The sequence below is a fragment of the Octopus bimaculoides genome, chromosome 11 (genome assembly GCF_001194135.2).
Source record: "Octopus bimaculoides isolate UCB-OBI-ISO-001 chromosome 11, ASM119413v2, whole genome shotgun sequence".
In the NCBI taxonomy this organism is placed as follows: domain Eukaryota; kingdom Metazoa; phylum Mollusca; class Cephalopoda; order Octopoda; family Octopodidae; genus Octopus; species Octopus bimaculoides.
This window is the reverse complement of record NC_068991.1, coordinates 23,034,175-23,052,318: the sequence shown is the minus strand read 5'-3', so window position 1 is coordinate 23,052,318 and position 18,144 is coordinate 23,034,175. Positions and strand designations below refer to the sequence as shown.

Here is an 18,144-nt window from a genome sequence, read left to right as displayed (position 1 = left end):
TCTTAATTGCTTTATCTACCCTGGTACTATCAACTCGGATAGCTGGTCCCTCTATTGGGTCGACATAAGGCAGGCTCTCTTTCTCCCATTCATTCTCTTTATTAAGCAATCTATCGTAGTGGCATCTCCAGACCTCTTTCTTTGCATCCTCATTTAATGCAAGCGTACCATCATCCATGCGAACACATTTCTCTCCTACAACATCACTATTCTCTCTCCTACACTGTCTTGCAACCCGAAATACCTCGAGTCTTTGGTCCTCACGGCGCAGAACATTGGCAAATCTTTCCTTAAAAAGCACTGGATGTTTAAATTGGATGGAACTTATGGGAGAAGGAGACCCAGAAAGATATGACAAGGCGGTGAGCTGGCAGAAACATTAGCATGCCGGGCGAAATACTTAGCGGTATTTCTTCTGCTGTTACGTTCTGAGTTCAATTCTGCCGAGGTCGACTTTGCCTTTCATCCTTTCGGGGTTGATTAAATAAGTACCAGTTACACACTGAGGTCGATATAATCGACTTAATCCGTTTGTCTGTCCTTGTTTGTCCCCTCTGTGTGTGGCCCCTAGTGGGCAGTAAAGAAATAAGAAAGATATGACAAAACAGTGAAGGTTGATCTCAAGATGCTAAGTCTCATGAGGATGACAGAGGACCAAGATGATTGACAATTTGCTCTGCTTGAGAAAACCCATCCAACACAGCAAATATGATGTCCTAAAAACATTTTGTCTATGTTTGTACATGCTGGATCCTGTTTCTCTCAGTCGAGCATTCTCACATTGTATCTTCCTTCCTCCAACACCCATCCTTCCCTGATACCTATTACATCCCCCAATTCCTTATATTACCTGTTTCTGCCTTCCTCTCTGCTTCCAATCATCTTTCTCATTATTATCTTTTCCCACATTATTTTCACTGACTACCTTGTTTCTTACTTCCATTAACCCCCACCCTCTCTTCTGGCATGCATCATCTTCAAACCTCTTATATCTGCTATCATTCTCAGTGCTCTCTCATATCTACTACCATGACCACTCACTATAACCACCCTTATGTACCTCTACATCTCTCTCTTCCCACTGCTCCTACTTCCTTAGCCACTTGTCTCTCTTTACAGCTTCATATTGTTAAGTCTCTTCAAGATGCATCTCCACTCCCGTTCATCACTCATTACATTCACCTCTACCCTCATTTCTAACCATCTATTACCCTCCTCTTACACTCTAATAATCTTCACCTTTCATTCCTCTCTCCTGATCTGCTGTCTGTATCCTCTCTTGTTTCGTGACACACTGTCACTATCGTCTTATCTTCTTCCCCACCTGTATGTAATGCGGAGTAGCTGTGTATCTTCTTTATTTCAAGACATTTATGCTTGTCCCTTTATCATACTTTAACCTCCTAAAACACATGGCATAAAGCCACTTCTCCCCCACTTAGTTGAGGGTGCTTTTTTCCTTTCTTGATCTTTTCCTGTTTTGCAACTTACCTGATAATCTTACTAGTACCAGTGGCATAAAAAAGCACCCAGTACAAATGTAAAGTGGTCAATGTTAGGAAGGATATCCAGTCATGAAACCATGCCAAAGCTGACATGTATATATATATATATATATTTTATATATATATATATGTGTGATCATTTTACATTCTTTCCATGCTAACAAGCTTAATATCAACATGTATTCAGGGATACTACTCACTCAGAAGACTATATCTCTCCTGTGTTTCTTCATTTTTGGCATTGTTTTTACAGCCGTATGCCCCTTCTAATACAGCATTTTGAAGAGGTTGTGATGTCTTATCTTTAACATGATTAGAAGAACCTCACAATCCAACATTATCTGCTTGTTCAACAATCTCTTTTCAGAGTGATAGAGAGAAAGGTAGGGGTGTGAATATCTGATAAGTGTACAACAGGGATACATGATAGGGAGATGAGCGATAGTAGTTCTCAGTATTCTGAGATGTGTATGTATAGTCAAGACGATATAGCTAAGAAGATAGGGCAATGATAGAAGGCACTATGATCCAGGAAACAGAATGATATCAGATCCAAGATGTACTGGAGAAAAGGAGCTCTTGTATGATGGCAGATAAAATGAAACTCGTGTGCAGGAATGTTGGGAATGTTAACATTCCATGCATGTTACTGCATGAATGAAGCAGTAGTGATGTTTACATTCCTTGTGGATATTATGACATGCTGCTCTCTTTTCGGGGGTTGATGAAATAAGTACCAGTTGAGTACTGGGGTCGATGTAATCGACTAGCCCCTCCCCTAAAATTTCAGGCCTTCTGCTTATAGTTGAAAGAATTGACAGGTTGCTCTGTATTTTTGAAGACCATTAAACATTAAAAAAAAAAAAATTAATTACTTGGAAAATAGGTGAAGGTTGTTGATAGGAAGAGCGACTTAATTCGAAAAGGACATGACTCGAAAAAATCATTCAAAAAAATTTAGTAGCTCATATGTTTTAATAAGTGGTTTGTACGTAGTATATTCACGTGTGATTTTCTACTTCCGTATTAGTTTTCTTCTTGAATTTTTATGCGCTTAGTGAGACCAACGTAAAGTCGGATAAATCGACTGAAGTGTAAGTTTATTTTTTGCCATGAATTTTCTTAAAGAAAAGGCAAACAAAAAACTAAAGTCGAAAAAGACGTAACCCAAAACGACGTGAGTTGAAGTAATCTGTGTGTGTATATGCGTTTGACTTCTGTAATTTAAGCGCACTGTAGGTTATCTCCACTTGGCTCTACCCCAACCTCACCCCATTATAAAACTTCCCGGACTTTGTTTCAAGCTTTTTTGTTTTGTTTTCGAGGTTGGATTTTAATAATCACAACCATCTTACCACTACAGCTATTACGTCTACTTCTGCTAGTTCTGATATCATTATGGTATTTGGATCGTTTTAAAACTTACACACACATATATACTATCCTATTGACGTTCTTTTAAACAAACATGAGGTAAGACCAGAAAGTTTCCTCCATAAACGTTCAGCTGGGAGGAAGTTTGTTTGTTTAAGCTTTTGTCATTTTGTCACGACTTTTATTTTATTTTTATGGGTTTTATATTTTTAAAAAGTTGACAGTCAATAATGAATTTGTGTATTCGGTGGTCGTTGTTTAGTAAACTTCTGATCCAGCTGTGACAATCCTGTCTTTTGTTAATCGTGGACTATAATGTCCAATATATTCCGCTTTATTTAAGACGATAGGATGTGATTTTGGAGAGATCTGGCTACATTTTCTAGCAGGTTGAGCAATCCAATTGCAGAAGTCATTTGTGGCAGATTTGGCTGCTATTTCTAGCAGGTTTGAATGACCGTGTTAGCTAGTTAAGCCTTTTAAACTTTTCAAGACTAATTTACTCAGCAAGTTTCGGATCAGGACGGCCACATCAGTTGGATTTTCTCCGTTTTGACTGGGATTTTTCCTTTTTTTTTTATAGCATAGCCTTGAAAATAAAGGTGCGTGGGGTGTTATCTTTTTATTAAAAAATTTTGGAAAATTTGTGATTTTTTTCTTTTTAGCCAAGTTTTTGGGACTACGGACTTAAAACCATGGGCAGCCCTCATTAAAGGTATTAGCTATGCCTTTGATTCTTTGGCGGGGTTTTGGCGTAGCTGTCTCTCGAAGACTCGTACCCAATGACGAAGGAAAAGGATATTCCCTCACCTATATATTTTAGTATTTCAGTAATAACGGTTCTAAAATAAAATTTATTCTAAAAATTTCAAATTAAAAAAATATTTTTTGCCCTCATTTCGGCACCTTTTCCTTTCTCATGAACTTCGATGGACAACATTTCAAAACTTTTGGGTCGATATAATCAACTATATCCCATCCGCTACACAAACCAAAGAAAAAACAAACAAACAGCCTTGTTAATAGAAATCAGTGTTGTATCCGCGATTCATATAAAAAACAAAATAAGAAAAAAGTTTTTGTGCTTTGTCGAAAATAATTACCACTTAAAGCTCACTGTAAAGTCAATGTAGCTAATATCCGTTCTCGTTTAACTGCTGTCTAACTTGTGACTTTCTTTGTGAAATCTACTTGTTTGTTGTTGACTTGACTTCCTCCTAAATATCTAATGTATCCCCATTGTGTTATTTAACCTTGATCGATTTGGCGTGTAGTTTATCATGGACTATATTATCCACTGTGTCTTTCTTTTTTGTTAAGATGCTAGGGTTGAATTTGAGGAAGATTTGGTTGCTATTTCTAGCTGGTCAAACGAGTGCGTAAAGGGTAAAAAAACTTGTGCCGAGTAGCAGTGGTAGTTTAGTCATGTGAATGTTTTATGTTTTATTGGCATTCTAAAGTTTGCTGCTAGTAGCGAAAGAATGCCGTTTTATTTTTTTCTTTGGATCCCCTTTTGATATACTGGATACTTTCCATGTTGAAGCTTCTAGGAGCTTGTTCACGGGTCCTTTTCCACTAGTAAAATTAATTTGTCATGTGTGGTTGTTCAAATTCAAGTAGTAAAATGAATCACTTCTCTTTATTATCCTCTTTTTTTTTTGTCGTCTTTCTTTTCCATACTGTTTTTTTGCCTCCATTTAGTTTTCATTCCGTTTAATTTCTACTTATTTCTATTTTCTTTATTTTCAATCCTTTCTCTTTTTGTTGTTTTTCTCTGTTATTTCTTCCTCACCTCTTCATTATTAAGTCCCTCACAAAATATATATATATTTACGAAAATATCGAATTAGGTATAAATTATTTTAATATCTATATTAAAGAGAAAAAAACAACCTGTTTCCAGCATTCACTATATTCAAATACACACTCAGCATACACATACATAAATGTTTTTTTTGTTTTTAATGAGTATTCAGTGGAAACATTCCACTGACATTTGTACCTTTACCATAATTCACGCGCCGAATCTTTTCTGTTTGGCTACTACTTTTCAATTTCTCTAATTTTTGTTCCAATTGATTTCATATGTGGCGTATTGGTGTAGTTTTGTAAGGTAATCATTGACATGAAATTCATTTTCGCCATAAATTAATAAATAAAGAGTTGATTACTTTTAAAATTTGCAAAGTTTGGGTAATTTTAGCCAATCGAAAGTCACAGACATATAAGTGCCTGTTTCCATAGTAACAAGCCAAGCTGCTTACTCACGCGGTCGTGAGATGTGCTAAAAGTAATAACTAAATAAGCTTTAAATCACGCACCAAAAGCTTTTTGGGAGGTGGGGGCGGTTTGCATAATTGTATGAATTCCCGTGTGTAAAATACAAATTCACAAAAATTATCTGAAAATTCCAAAGAATTAAAATGTTATGAGGTGTTATATGACGTGCATAAAGTAGAATTCTGCCAATATTTCATTTGTTTACAGTTGACATGTGCTGTCATACACAAAACAACAGCTTCCAAACCCTGTTTTCTGACTAGGTAAAAATGATCAAACTTTAAACCTCTAACTTTTTTCAAAAAATGTTCTGGAAAAAATGAATTAGTCCCTGAGATTCAGCATGGAAAATTACATCAATACAACAAATTTTAAAATTTCCATAGGTGCAGCCAAACACAAAAGATCAGCATTATTCTGTATGTGGCTAGGCCAGATCTTTGAAGTACAATTACAATGCAACAAGGAAACTTCCACATAGTTTCTGTTTACCCAATTTATTTAGAAGGCATAGGTTTACTTGAAGTTTATAGCAAACTTTTTTTCTAATATAAGTATATTTAAACACAAGCACATTTTTACATACATGAGAATATTTACATAATACCCAGCTGTACTATACTTTCGCTTATTGTTGTAGGTGTCTAATGAGTTCTGAGCTGCTGGCTGCTATTTATTGCATCTTAGTAGACTGGAGTAACTTGAAATGAAGTTCCTTGGTTCCAGCACATTATCTGGTCCAGGAATTGAACTCATGACCTAGTAGTCATGAACAGGACACCTTAACCAAATACACACACTCTCTCTCTCTCTCTCTCTCTCTCCCTCTCTCTCTCTCTCTCTCTCTATATATATATATATATATATACATACATACTCAATTCTCTTTTTGTACAGTTCTGAAATAACACTGTCCAACAAAAAGAACCGATTATTTTTTTTGCACTATTTTTTTACTTTAGCACGGTTTAAACCTCTGTCCTTGTGTGACCACCGAACTTATTATAAATGGCAAGTAAATGATTAAGTAACATTAATCAATTATAATTTACAAAATGCTGAAACTCTATGTAACATGATTAAATAACAATTTAGCGAAGTAAAATAGAATCCAATCTATTTTTTCCCTATAGTGATCCCTCACTCTCTGGTGTGGGCAGGACCTATGCACTGTACATACCTCTGGATGTGTGTAACTGCTCCATCAGATGGTACGCAGTGGCAGTCGTTAGCATCGGGTCTAATACGAAAGACATGTCACAAGTTTCATTCTCCACAATATTTTTTATTTGTGATCGTGATAGTGATAACCTACCCTAAAATGTTGGTTGATACATCTAAGAAAAATAAAAGAGCATCAATTTCTTTGGAGACCAAGACCAATATTTGGGATCATCTTCCTAAGGGTGAATGTGTGCTCTTTGCTGTCATGTCTCACAAATGAACCTTTTTTGGACCAAATAATGACTGATGACAAAAAATGGGTTCTCTATAAAAATGTCAAGTGCCGAAGACAGTGGGTAGAGAGAGGAGAAACACCAGCACCCTAGGCTAAAGAAGGTCTTCACCCACATAAGTTGTTCTTATTTGTTTGGTGGGATATGAAAGGTTTAGTCCACTTTGAACTTTTAAACTCAAACCAAACGATAACAGGAGATTCACTGCAAGCAGCTTAAGTCAGCACTTGAAGAAAAATGACCATCTTTGGTTTCAAGATGAAAGGTGCTCTTCTATCAGGATAATGTTTGGCTACATACAGCGAGGATGACATTCCAAAGGCTGGAGCTTTGTTAGGCTTGACAACAGGCTAAAAGTTACAAGGAAATGCTTCTACCATTCTGTCTAGTTCGCAGTCTTGTCGTGCAATCTCTTGTATTCAGTTGAAAAATCCATTCACTGATAGCTACTTGTTCAAAATTCAATACATACAGCTCACAATCAGAACTAAGATTTAGGGGCACTACTTTAGCAAGCAGTCTACCATAGCATCCATAGTTTACACTTTGAAGTGTCCTGATTTAGGTTAGGTTAGGGCTAGACTGCACACTGAAGTGACACCGATCTTGGTCTATGATATGGTTCACATTGGTCTAGTAAGTGGTTCTCACCCAGAGTCTATATAAGATTTTTGGGGGTCCACTCAAGTAAAATAGTAAATTGGATCCACAGTAATATCTAAAGGATAATTGAAAAAAAAAATCACTAGGTTTCTTTCTGTAATGTTTTACACATTTCAACATGTTTCCAGTCTCTTAGTACTATTGCAAACCTACACATGTTAATGTGTGAAAAAAAAAAAAACTGCAATTTTGAAAGAAGTATCTATAAAGCTAGTTTTTAAGTATCAAATGGCAATGGGGGTCCACCAATATAAAATAGTAATCAAAGGGGTCCATATGTAAAAAATTGTGGAGAACCACTGATCTAGGAGATAGCTTCGTCCACCAAGCTGGATACATTTAGTAATATTTGAATGTTTTCCAATGGAGAAGTTCATTCAAATTGATGGGGTTTTACCTGTTAAGGATGAAACCAACGTCTGTTGTGAAATAGAATTATTCTATAATGTAGTCCTCCTCCATCTCTCACCAACAGCTAAAGGATGTTTGTAGTTAGAAATGATGATGAATGTCTGGTAGGTACATGTCCTCTGTCTTCTGCTAGATCATCCTACCAGGACATTACTCTCATTTAACACAGCACATGTGTATTGGAAGAGGCCTTGTGGCAGGCCCTGCCCCAGATGGCTAGGTGTGATTGGGGAAGATTTCCAGAGGCTTGACATCACCTTAGAAAATGCAGAGGGTCCGGCATAGGACTGCCAGTAATGGAGAGCACTGGTAGGCCTAGTTGGCTCTACACATGAAGATGTCTCTGGGACCACTAACCTGGGTTGACCCCAGACCCATCAAGCAAGAGCATGAAGCAGCAGCTGCAGGATATAGTTTTTTTTCCTGTCATTAATGTAGTATTTTATCTATCATTCATGTGGCATCGTTTTCTTTCTACTATTTTCATAGTTTTATTTTTGTAACTTTATGATATAGTTTGTGTTCTCCATCTGATCTTGGCATGTCATTTTGTTTATTAGCAGATTAATGCAAGTGCCATTCTGAAACAGCCTCACATATCATATCCCAAGGGAACTATAATGTCACATCTATTGTATTGGTTTCTGGTTTAGCAGTCTAGGGCATTAGTTACTTAGCTTTTCATTATCTAATATCATTAAAGATGTATAATAAGAATTGAGTTTTCTTTTTCTACTTTTTAAGCTCCACATCTAAATTTTTTTGTTAGAAAGGCTTGGATATAATTTTGCAAAAATTGAGTACTTATTTTTCCAGAAGAATACTAACTACTCAAGTGTGAATTGTCCTTTTGCGAGATTGCAGTCAGTGTAGAGGTGGGTGTTTCATGAGCTTTGCTTCACGGTCACAACAATAGCAGTGTGAAGGTTTGAAAATATAAACTTGTCTACAGTAGACCAGTAATTTAATGTCACAAACACTGTAATTGACATCCACTCTGTTATACCACTCTCTGAGTGGTTGGCGTTAGGAAGGGCATCCAGCTGTAGAAACTCTGCCAAATTAGATTGGAGCCTGGTGTTGCCATCCGGTTTCACCAGTCCTCAGTCAAATTGTCCGACCCATGCTAGCATGGAAAGCGGACGTTAAACGATGATGATGATGATGATTAGTACTCTCAGTAGCATGTGCAGGCTGCTAGTTTGGGGTGGGACATGATTTGAGAGGTTGTTAGCTTCCTTATATGCATTTGAGAGTAAGCTACCTATGTATACTGTGACCATGTCATGTTGTTTGTTTCTAATATAACTAATCACTTGTCACAATATGATGGAAATTAACTGTGGTAGACAATAATGAATTTAGCATCCATCCTCATTAGCTTTCTGTATATTCTGTCCATAGATTTGATTTATGGAGAGCTTTCCCAGATTAAGTATTTACCAAATTTTGCTTACAAGGCTTTGCTTGAAGTAAGACAATGGTAGAAGATACCTACCCAAAGTACTGAGAAGTGTGATCAGTGTAGTTGCAAAGTGAATTACATACCTAACAGTGAGGATTCTCAACATTATAGAAATAGCAGTGAAATCTCTTTCTAACTGCGCCCCCATTTTCCTAAAAATTGACGTATTGGATAATGTAGACGAGAATATATTCTATATGTGAGGAAAATAAATGAAATAGTCCTGGCTGAAATGTCTTTGAACATAGGTCTACCCAATTAGGTATGATATAAATTGATGGGCAGGTGAGTTAAGCAAGAATCACTACTGTATTTGTTATCTTTTTATTTTTAAAATCATTTCTCAAGCTTTTTTGATTGAAATCCTATCCCATTCTCCCTTCAAAAATATTTTTTAGTATTTCATTAGTATTTGGTAGTGAATTGGTGTTAATGCCTTGTGGTGTGGTATTTAGTTATGTTTTGTCCTGGATTTAATTCCTGCTGGTGTCTGCTTTGGTTTTCATTTTTCTGCCAACAATAAAATAAGTCCTGAAAAAATACTGGAATCAATTTGACTACACCCTGTGACTCGATGTGTAGCATCGTGCCTATACTTTGCTGTTCTTACTTTTGTCTCTTTATGCTTTGAGTTGAATTCCTATCTTGGTCAACTTTACCTTTAATTTTTTCGGGGCTGATAAAATACCAAACTTGAAACTGAAGTTAATTTAATCAACAAATCCCTTACTCTACCTCCATATTTGTGGACTTGTGCTCGTATTAGAAATCATTATTGTAATTGAAATTTAATTTTATATTTGTTTGATGTAATAGTACAAATATGGAGCATATCTCATACATAATATGAAATGAAAAACTTTTATCACTTGAGTTTATCTAAGCAATTGATAGAGCAAAACTTCCTCTAAGAATATTTAAGCTCTAAAAAAAAGAAAAGAAAAACAAGCAAGGGAGATAATACCAATAAGATCAGTTGACTGAAATTTTTGTACAGTATGGTCAGTTTAGATTGGAGCGGATTTGTTCTTTGAAGCCGACAGGTGAGAGCAATGGATATTTTTGTCTTATTTTTGCTCAGTAAAATACACACCTCAGTGAAGTGTATTAGTCTTAGTTGGCTTTAGATGTAGAGAGAATGAGATAACACTAATGGCTAACATGCAGTTTACCGTCATAAAAAGGAAACTAAATTGGCCTAAAAATAATGGAAGGAAATTGTGATGGAAGCTGCAAGTGGCGAGTGGCATTCCAATACATAGAAAGTACATGTATTTAATATAATATTTAATATAACATGAAAACTGTACATATATTTTATTTAAGATGGAAACAATTTCACTCATGGAAAAACATACCTGTCATTGAAACATGAAACGAGATTCGTGAATATTTTACCACGATCTCCAAATTTGTTTCGCTACACATGCTCAGGAAGATATGTAAATAAATCATCGCTAGTCCCACATTGTCACCTAAGTTTCTTGGCGAGCATCCATCGCCCTTCGCTAGTCTGTCTTCATTTGGATCAGCAAAATCGAGTGAATGCTTGAAGTTAACATATATATATACAGGCGTGTCATAATGTGGGAGTTCTGTTTCTCCTTTTTATGAAATTCTGTATATCACAGTCGTCTCATATGGTTTCTATCGCAATTTATTTTCATTTTTAGGACAATTTACTTTCACTTTTTTACGACGGAAAACAATTTGCAACCGACGCTAATTATGAAAATAAACAAAATGGCCGAGAGAAAATTCAAGGGAGCACTCTGTATACTAAATACAAATGCAGCAGAGTGTTTCATATATAATAATTTGTAATATAGTGAGCTGATAGAACTTCAATCAAGTAAGATTAGCCAAGCAATTATTAATTGACAAAAATGTTGAACAGTTAATCTGTTTTTTTCTCTCCTCTTTTCGTTTCATTTTCAGACATGTTCATCTTAAAATATATCTATCTTCAGATTAATTGACACGCCATTATTTATCCATTTTAAGCGTCCATACGAAGCTGTAAAGCCTCTGGAGACCAAAAAAACAACAAAAAAAAACACATCTGACATCACTTGTATATAAGAAGAAACTGATGATAAATAAAGAGGGGGGGGAAGCAAAGACCAGTTAAATGTTTGTTGTAAAATCTTTTTGTAACCTCCATAATTTGGAAGGTCTTATTTATGGTTGATAGATTTAAGCTGAATTGACTGACAACTATATTAGGATAAAGAGTTAATACAATGTATGTGTACATACTTTAAAATATAATCTTAGGTGGTAGTAGTTACAGTGTGTTAGACAATTTGACACTTCCATACATAAACCATAATAATACAAGCTGCGTCCTCTTTCCTCCCCTTCTCTCTTTGGGGGGAAAAGACAAAAAGAGAAAGATAAGCAAACATTGATGACTATATATAATTCAATATATTGAATGAATTGGGAGGAGGTATTTAAACCAGTGTACTTAAACCAGTCATTGAGTATGTTTTTTTTTTTTTAATTTAATTGGCCCAGCATCAGATTGTTAGATTTCTCTACACTGGTGTTTCATTAATCTTATTTTGGCCATAGCTGTTCACTTTATTAACTGCCTCTATCAAGTTTGTTATTTCAACCTCTGTAATACACCTCACTCACTACAGCTGCTGCTGTTACCGTTACAGTTACATTCGTTACTCTTTCTGTCTTTGATGTTTATTATAGACACGGCTCAGCCAGACGGTGTATTTTTGAAAAATACTGATTGGACTGCTCTGAAAATTTCTCCAGTTTTTCCTTTCACAAGAAAGTAGTATATTTGTGCAAAATGCCACCACTTGCATGCGTGTGTGTAATCAATAGTTAAAAAAAACAAACTAAAAACAAGTCATATTTGTTTAACTAATGGAAGATATACCATTGAATCCAATGTAAGTTCATTCCTATTACTCAAAATCAAAAGACACGTTTTTTAATGTATTCTCAGCAGACTTCCTCTAAACTTTATTATTGGTAGAACTAGTAAAGTGACAGACTACATGAAAATACTATTTAGTTTTGTTTACTCTATATTCTGAGTTCAAATCCCGCCATGGTCTACTTTGCCTTCTGTCCTTCAAGGAATAATTAAATAAGTACCAGTCAAGCATGAAAACTGATTTAATATTTCTGTAAAGCAGCCAAGATGTGAATAGAATTATAACAGATGACTAAAACTGTATTCCCTAGAAATATGGCTTTGTTGCTAGATTTAGAAAAGGAAGGGCATTGCCCATAGCATTTTTACAGCACTTCCAGAACTGGTGAGAGAAATGGAGGAACATCTTGATGATCCTCGGATCAAAGACTTACGTCAGAATGTTTCAAACAGTGGATTCTGCTAAGGTACTCAAGGGCTACGTGGTGGTGTTGAACAGGCGCAATAACAATGAACTCCTTTATATTTATTCTTATATCTTATTTGTTGTTGTCTAGTCCAGATACCTTGTATGTCTTCAACTGTTGTTGTTGTTGACTATCCTGTCACGACATCTTTGACGAAGGAAATCCGAAAGATCGCCGAAATCTGTTTGAGGTTGACCTGTAAATCTAAACAAAACCATGTTTTAGTCTGATTTCAGAGCCACACAACACTTCATCATAAGTTTCGTTGGGTGGAAGTGCATCTTTGCAGTTTTGGCATGTTTTTTGTATCCAAGAATAGTTGATGGCAAGCCACAGTGCCAGTATATTAAATATATGTACATATAATTTTTTAGGTTTTTTAAAATTATTATTTTGTGTTTTGGTTGGTCGTACGTTTGAAATTTTGTGCGAAAGAATGCATTATGAATACAACCTCAACACTAGCTGTTGTTCAGCTCCAAGTTTGATCTGATTCAACAGACCTATGACCAAAGACATTCTAACCATGACTAGTTTGTCTTTTTCTTTCCAGATATAGTACCCAATGTGTCTTTCCTTTTTTTAAAATTGCTATTTCTAACAACCATTAGAGGGTCTTTTGTTGGTTTATCTTTTATCTTTAACTTGTTTCAGTCATTTGAGTGCGGCTATGCTGGGGCACCACCTTGAAGGGTTTTTTTTTTTAGCCGAACAAATCAACCCAAGGATTTTTTTTAAAGTTTTGTACTTATTCTATCGGTCTCTTTTGTTGTATCGCTAAGTTGCAGGGACGTAAACATACCAACACCGGTTGTCAAGCGGTGGTGGGGGACAAACACAGACACTAAGATACACACATGTATATATACATGTATACTACGGGCTTCTTTCAGTTTCTGCTTACCAAATCTACTCAAAAGGTTTTCTTCTTACCACACAGCCATACCTGTGCCTGTAAAAGTTCTTTCATTAGATTGACAGGTGTAATGTTTGGTGCTGGTAGGGTGGATAAAGTGATGGTGTCTCTTTAAATTGTTTCAAGTTATTGGAACGAGTAATCATATACAGGTGTATGTGTGTGTGTGTGTGTGTGGGGGGGCTTATTGTAGAGGAATGACATTTTAGAGAAGAATAAAGAGTAAGCTAGTGTGACTTACAAGGTAAAAAAGATATGACCTGTAACCTATGAGGATGTTGAAGCATCACAAGACCTCACCTATGTGTAATGTATCTAAGGAAAATAAGAGTTGAAATCTCTGTTTCACGCCAAGCTATTGATATGTGTGTGTGTATGTATTTTTACTGGTTTTATTCATGTTAGGGTAGTTTCCGAGGGAGAGAGAGTGTGTATGTGTGTGTTTAGTCATCATAGGGCACTATTTTCAAGGATTTTTTGTATGTGGAATAAGAAAGTCAAAGTTGACCAGGGCTTTAAAGAGACATGACAAAATATCATAGTATTTTTGTTTAGCACTACTGATTCTTCTGCCTCCTGCAAATGTACATACACATGCACTTGTACACACAAACACACACATGATTGGCTTCCCCACAATTTCTGTTTTTGCAGGTATATTTATATAAGTTTACAAAATGCTGGTCAACTATGTGTGTGCTCTCACTGCTTATTTTAGTGAACTGTGCCCCGCCATAGCACTCACAATTATATAGTTTAGGCAAGTAATTCTCAATGTAGGGTATACACCCGACCGGTGGGGGCATGGGATAAAAAAATTTTTTTTTTCTTTTTTAGTGGGACATGGGATTGTAAAAAGCTTTTTTTCCACAGCAAACACACTACACCTATAATCAGTCTAGCCAAACAAATCCCTCCAGTCAAGCACACTGTGTGAAGACTGTTTGCTACAGTATAGCACTATTCTAATGCCCTAGTGTGGATATTTCTTTAAGGAAAGTATATAATTATGAAATATTATAAAGTTGTTTTTCTAACCAGCAGTGGGGCATATATTTTTCTGGAAAGTTATAGTGGGGCCTGGGGGAAAATAGGTTAGAAAACACTGGTCTCGGCCATCATGAACTGCATTTTGACTTACTGTGGTACAGTACCTTACAGTTCTAGTATTGGTTAAAGGAGATCCTTTTGTTTGCTTCAGTTCGATGAAGTTGAACTCTTTGGTCTGTAACAAGTCTACATTGGAAGCCTCAACATGGTTGCTCAGCTTGCTAGAAATAGCAGCCAAATATCACTTAAATCAAATCACACCCTGTTGTTTTCAAAAACAAAAATTAGTAAGTACATTGGACAGAATAAATTATAGATACCCCTATTATTAGAGGGAATGATGATACTTGGAATGTCCTTAATTATTAGGGCTGATCAGGGACTAAATAGCAAAAAAAAAAAAAAAATTATAATGCTACCATTAATATATAAAGAAAGAAGTTCCATAATTGATTCCTTTTGGAATTTAAACAATTTCTATTGCAGTTTGCCCAAACCAACAAACCGAAACTTATGTATGAATCAGAGTTCCAGTGACGACGAACCTACCGAACGTACTAGTTTGCTTTCATCACCAGCCAGTTCAGGCAGCCCACCTCGAAATCATCCCAACATGGAGACATATATTGATGCTGAGCGCACTGAACGTATGAATCGACGGGGTCAACGACCCGACATACGCGGAATATATGATGTAACTATCCTTTGTCAAATATCTTTGTCTTTAGCTTCATTAGCAACCTCTCTTTATCTCTCTTCTCTTTCTCCTCTCTGAATCTCTCACTTTCTTATTTCCCTTCTATTAATTTCATTTACTTCTCCATCATCCTTCCCTTTCTCTCTTCTATAAACTCCCCCTTTCCCTCTATTTTTCTCTCAGCTCATTTTCATTCAAATTCTCTACTTAACGTTTGTATACTTTTTTTATTCAGTGTTCTGTGTATATGTTGAGTATACTTGAGTATATGTGTACGTACATGTGTAAGTGCACATGTGCATCAGTAATATATGCATATGTGTACATTTCAATCATCATCATTGTTTAACGTCCGCTTCCCATGCTAGCATGGGTTGGACGATTTGACTGAGGACTGGTGAACCAGGTGGTTACACCAGGCTCCAATCTGATTTGGCAGAGTTTCTACAGCTGGATGCCCTTCCTAACGCCAACCACTCCGAGAGTGTAGTGGGTACTTTTACGTGCCACCGGCATGAAGACCAGTCAGGCGGTACTGGCAACGGCCACGCTCAAAATGGTGTCTTTTACGTGCCACCTGCACGGGAGCCAGTCCAGCGGCACTGGCAACGATCTCGCTCGAATGTCCTTACACGTGCCACTGGCACAGGTGCCATCACGATTTCACTTTCGCTTGCCTCAACAGTTCTTTGCAAGCCGATTTGAATGTATATATAAATATGTGTATATATTTGAATGTATATATGTATGTGCATGTATGTATGCACATGAGTGTATATGTGTGGTTTTGTATGTCTACACATGATTGTTTGTATAAATCTGTGAATGTACATATGTATATGACTTTATAACCTGCTCTGTGATGCCATTGTTTTTCAGAATGATCGAGAAGCTGAGGTTGACCCCTCAGAATCAGAAGTTAGCATTCCTGCAACAGTGGCCCGTAGGAAAGGGTACAGCTCTGGCACTGAGGAAGAAGAAGAGACCCTACTGTATGGTGCCAAACATGTCATCATGTTGTTTGTTCCTGTCACATTGTGTATGATTGTGGTTGTGGCAACAATCAGCTCTGTCACATACTACACTCAGCCAGGTGGATACTTGTAAGGGAACATCAGATCAGTTTTGATTTCTTCTTCTTTGTCTTCTTCCTCTCTCACTCTCTCTCCTTTTCTTATTCTAGCTACAATAATTTCACAGCACTCTCACTGTTAATTAGGTTGCCTAGGTAACAGTAATTGTCAACTACTTCTTGGAAACCACTTTGGCATTTGGAAGTACATTTTTCTCAGGGCTCTTAGTATTTATTGCCCCTGTGCACCTGCTGCATATGAAGTGTACCTTTTCTGTTAACCTTCCTGTCATCCAATTATACCTCTGATGTGCCCAATACTTACACTGGAATTTCTACATACTCCTATTCTGTATATAGGGCACAACCATTTCCATGATTGTAGCAGGGTCCTGTCTTTTCCCTAGTTACTAAAAGTTTTAGTTTTGCTAAGTTAGCTTTAGAGTCCTTCAGTTCCAGAGTTTGTTCATATCTGGAGTTTTTTTCCAGTTCTACAGAGTCAGTTGTAAGAACTAAGTCATTGACATAGAATAGAAGAGTCCTCACAAACGGCTGGTCTGAAACTCCTCTGTCATGGCTTGGTGCACTATAATAAATAAGAGGAGACAAAAGATAGATCCCTACTTGTAAGGTAAATTCATTGTTGAACTCTTTAACTCTCCACCTTGTTCTCTGCACCTCTGTACATAGCTGTCATAACCCCTACAAACCATTTATCTAAATCTAACTCCCATAGTGACCACCAGATTACAGAGCAAGAGAATCTGTTAAAGTCTATCCTTTGGTTAATGAATGCTATAGGGGCTTACTCTTTGATAAGTACTTTCCTACTGTTGTCTCACTTAGGAATATGGCATTGGTGATACCTTTCCTAACAGAAAGACAAAATGTATTTCATTCAAGATAACCATGTTCGTAGTTAATTTTGCAATAGCTATTTCTATAACTTATTACTTTTTGTAAAGCCTGGTACTTATTCTTTTGGTCTCTTTTGCCAAACTGCTGAATTACAGAGATGTAAACACCAACACCACTTGTCAAGCGGTGGTGGGGGACAAATACAGACACAAATACATATATACATATATGATAGGCTTCTTTCAGTTTCCATCTACCAAATCTACTCAAGGTTTTGGTTGGCCTGTGGCTATGGTAGAAGACACTTGCTCAAAGTGTCATGCTGTGGGACTGAACCCAGAACTATATTGTTAGGAAGCAAAATTCTTACCACATATATGAATAAGTTCTACTAAATGAATGGTACGTTTGCTTTGGTTATGTTCTCCCTCCTTCACTATGTATGTGCATGTTGTAATAGCTGTAGTTAACTTATAACTCTTTAGCAAAATCTTTGTTTTCCCCCCTTTCATCAAAGGATTTGCTATTATTCTTGAATGAATTTCATTTTTTCACAGGATCTACACTCCATTTCACGAAGAAACAGATGATTCTGGAACAAAAGTTTGGCAATCCTTTGCCAATGCCTTCATTCTTCTCGGAGTCATAGCTGTTATGACTGTTGTGCTGCTGTTATTATATAAATACAGGTGCTATAAGGTGAGTATTTGAATCATATTGATTGATTGCTTTGGTAGTCTTCAGGATATTACTTCATTTGCTAATAATTAACTAGCATATTTCCCTACACACATTATAAAAGTGCACAGCCTAGTTGTCAGGGTGTTCACCTCATGCTCATGGGTTCAATTCCTAGATGGCGCAATGCACTACCATTGAGTTAGGTACTTCATTTCGTGTTGCTTCAATCTCCTCAGCTGAAAATGAGTACTAGCTAGATGGTGGTATAAGGCTCTCTCTTTCTCTCTCTCAATATCTCTCTCTCGCTCAATATCTCTCTCTCTCTCTCTCTCTCTCTCTCTCTCTC

General features: G+C 36.5%; 1 protein-coding gene across 5 annotated transcripts in view; it reads left to right on the top strand.

Moving 5' to 3' along the window:
• LOC106879938 (presenilin-1) overlaps positions 1-18,144 on the top strand; it is a 47,062-nt gene that overhangs the window by 7,301 nt on the left and 21,617 nt on the right. For 2 of the 5 annotated variants that reach the window (XM_014929697.2, XM_014929694.2), the window contains exons 2-5: positions 11,865-12,070; positions 14,977-15,184; positions 16,067-16,290; positions 17,675-17,816. In XM_014929697.2, the coding sequence (XP_014785183.1) occupies positions 12,045-12,070; positions 14,977-15,184; positions 16,067-16,290; positions 17,675-17,816 (600 nt within the window). In that variant the 5' untranslated portion in view covers positions 11,865-12,044. Of the gene's footprint in view, positions 1-2,776; positions 2,979-11,864; positions 12,071-14,976; positions 15,185-16,066; positions 16,291-17,674; positions 17,817-18,144 lie in introns of those variants that run through there. The other 3 variants (XM_052971617.1, XM_014929695.2, XM_014929696.2) reach the window with 3 other exon arrangements.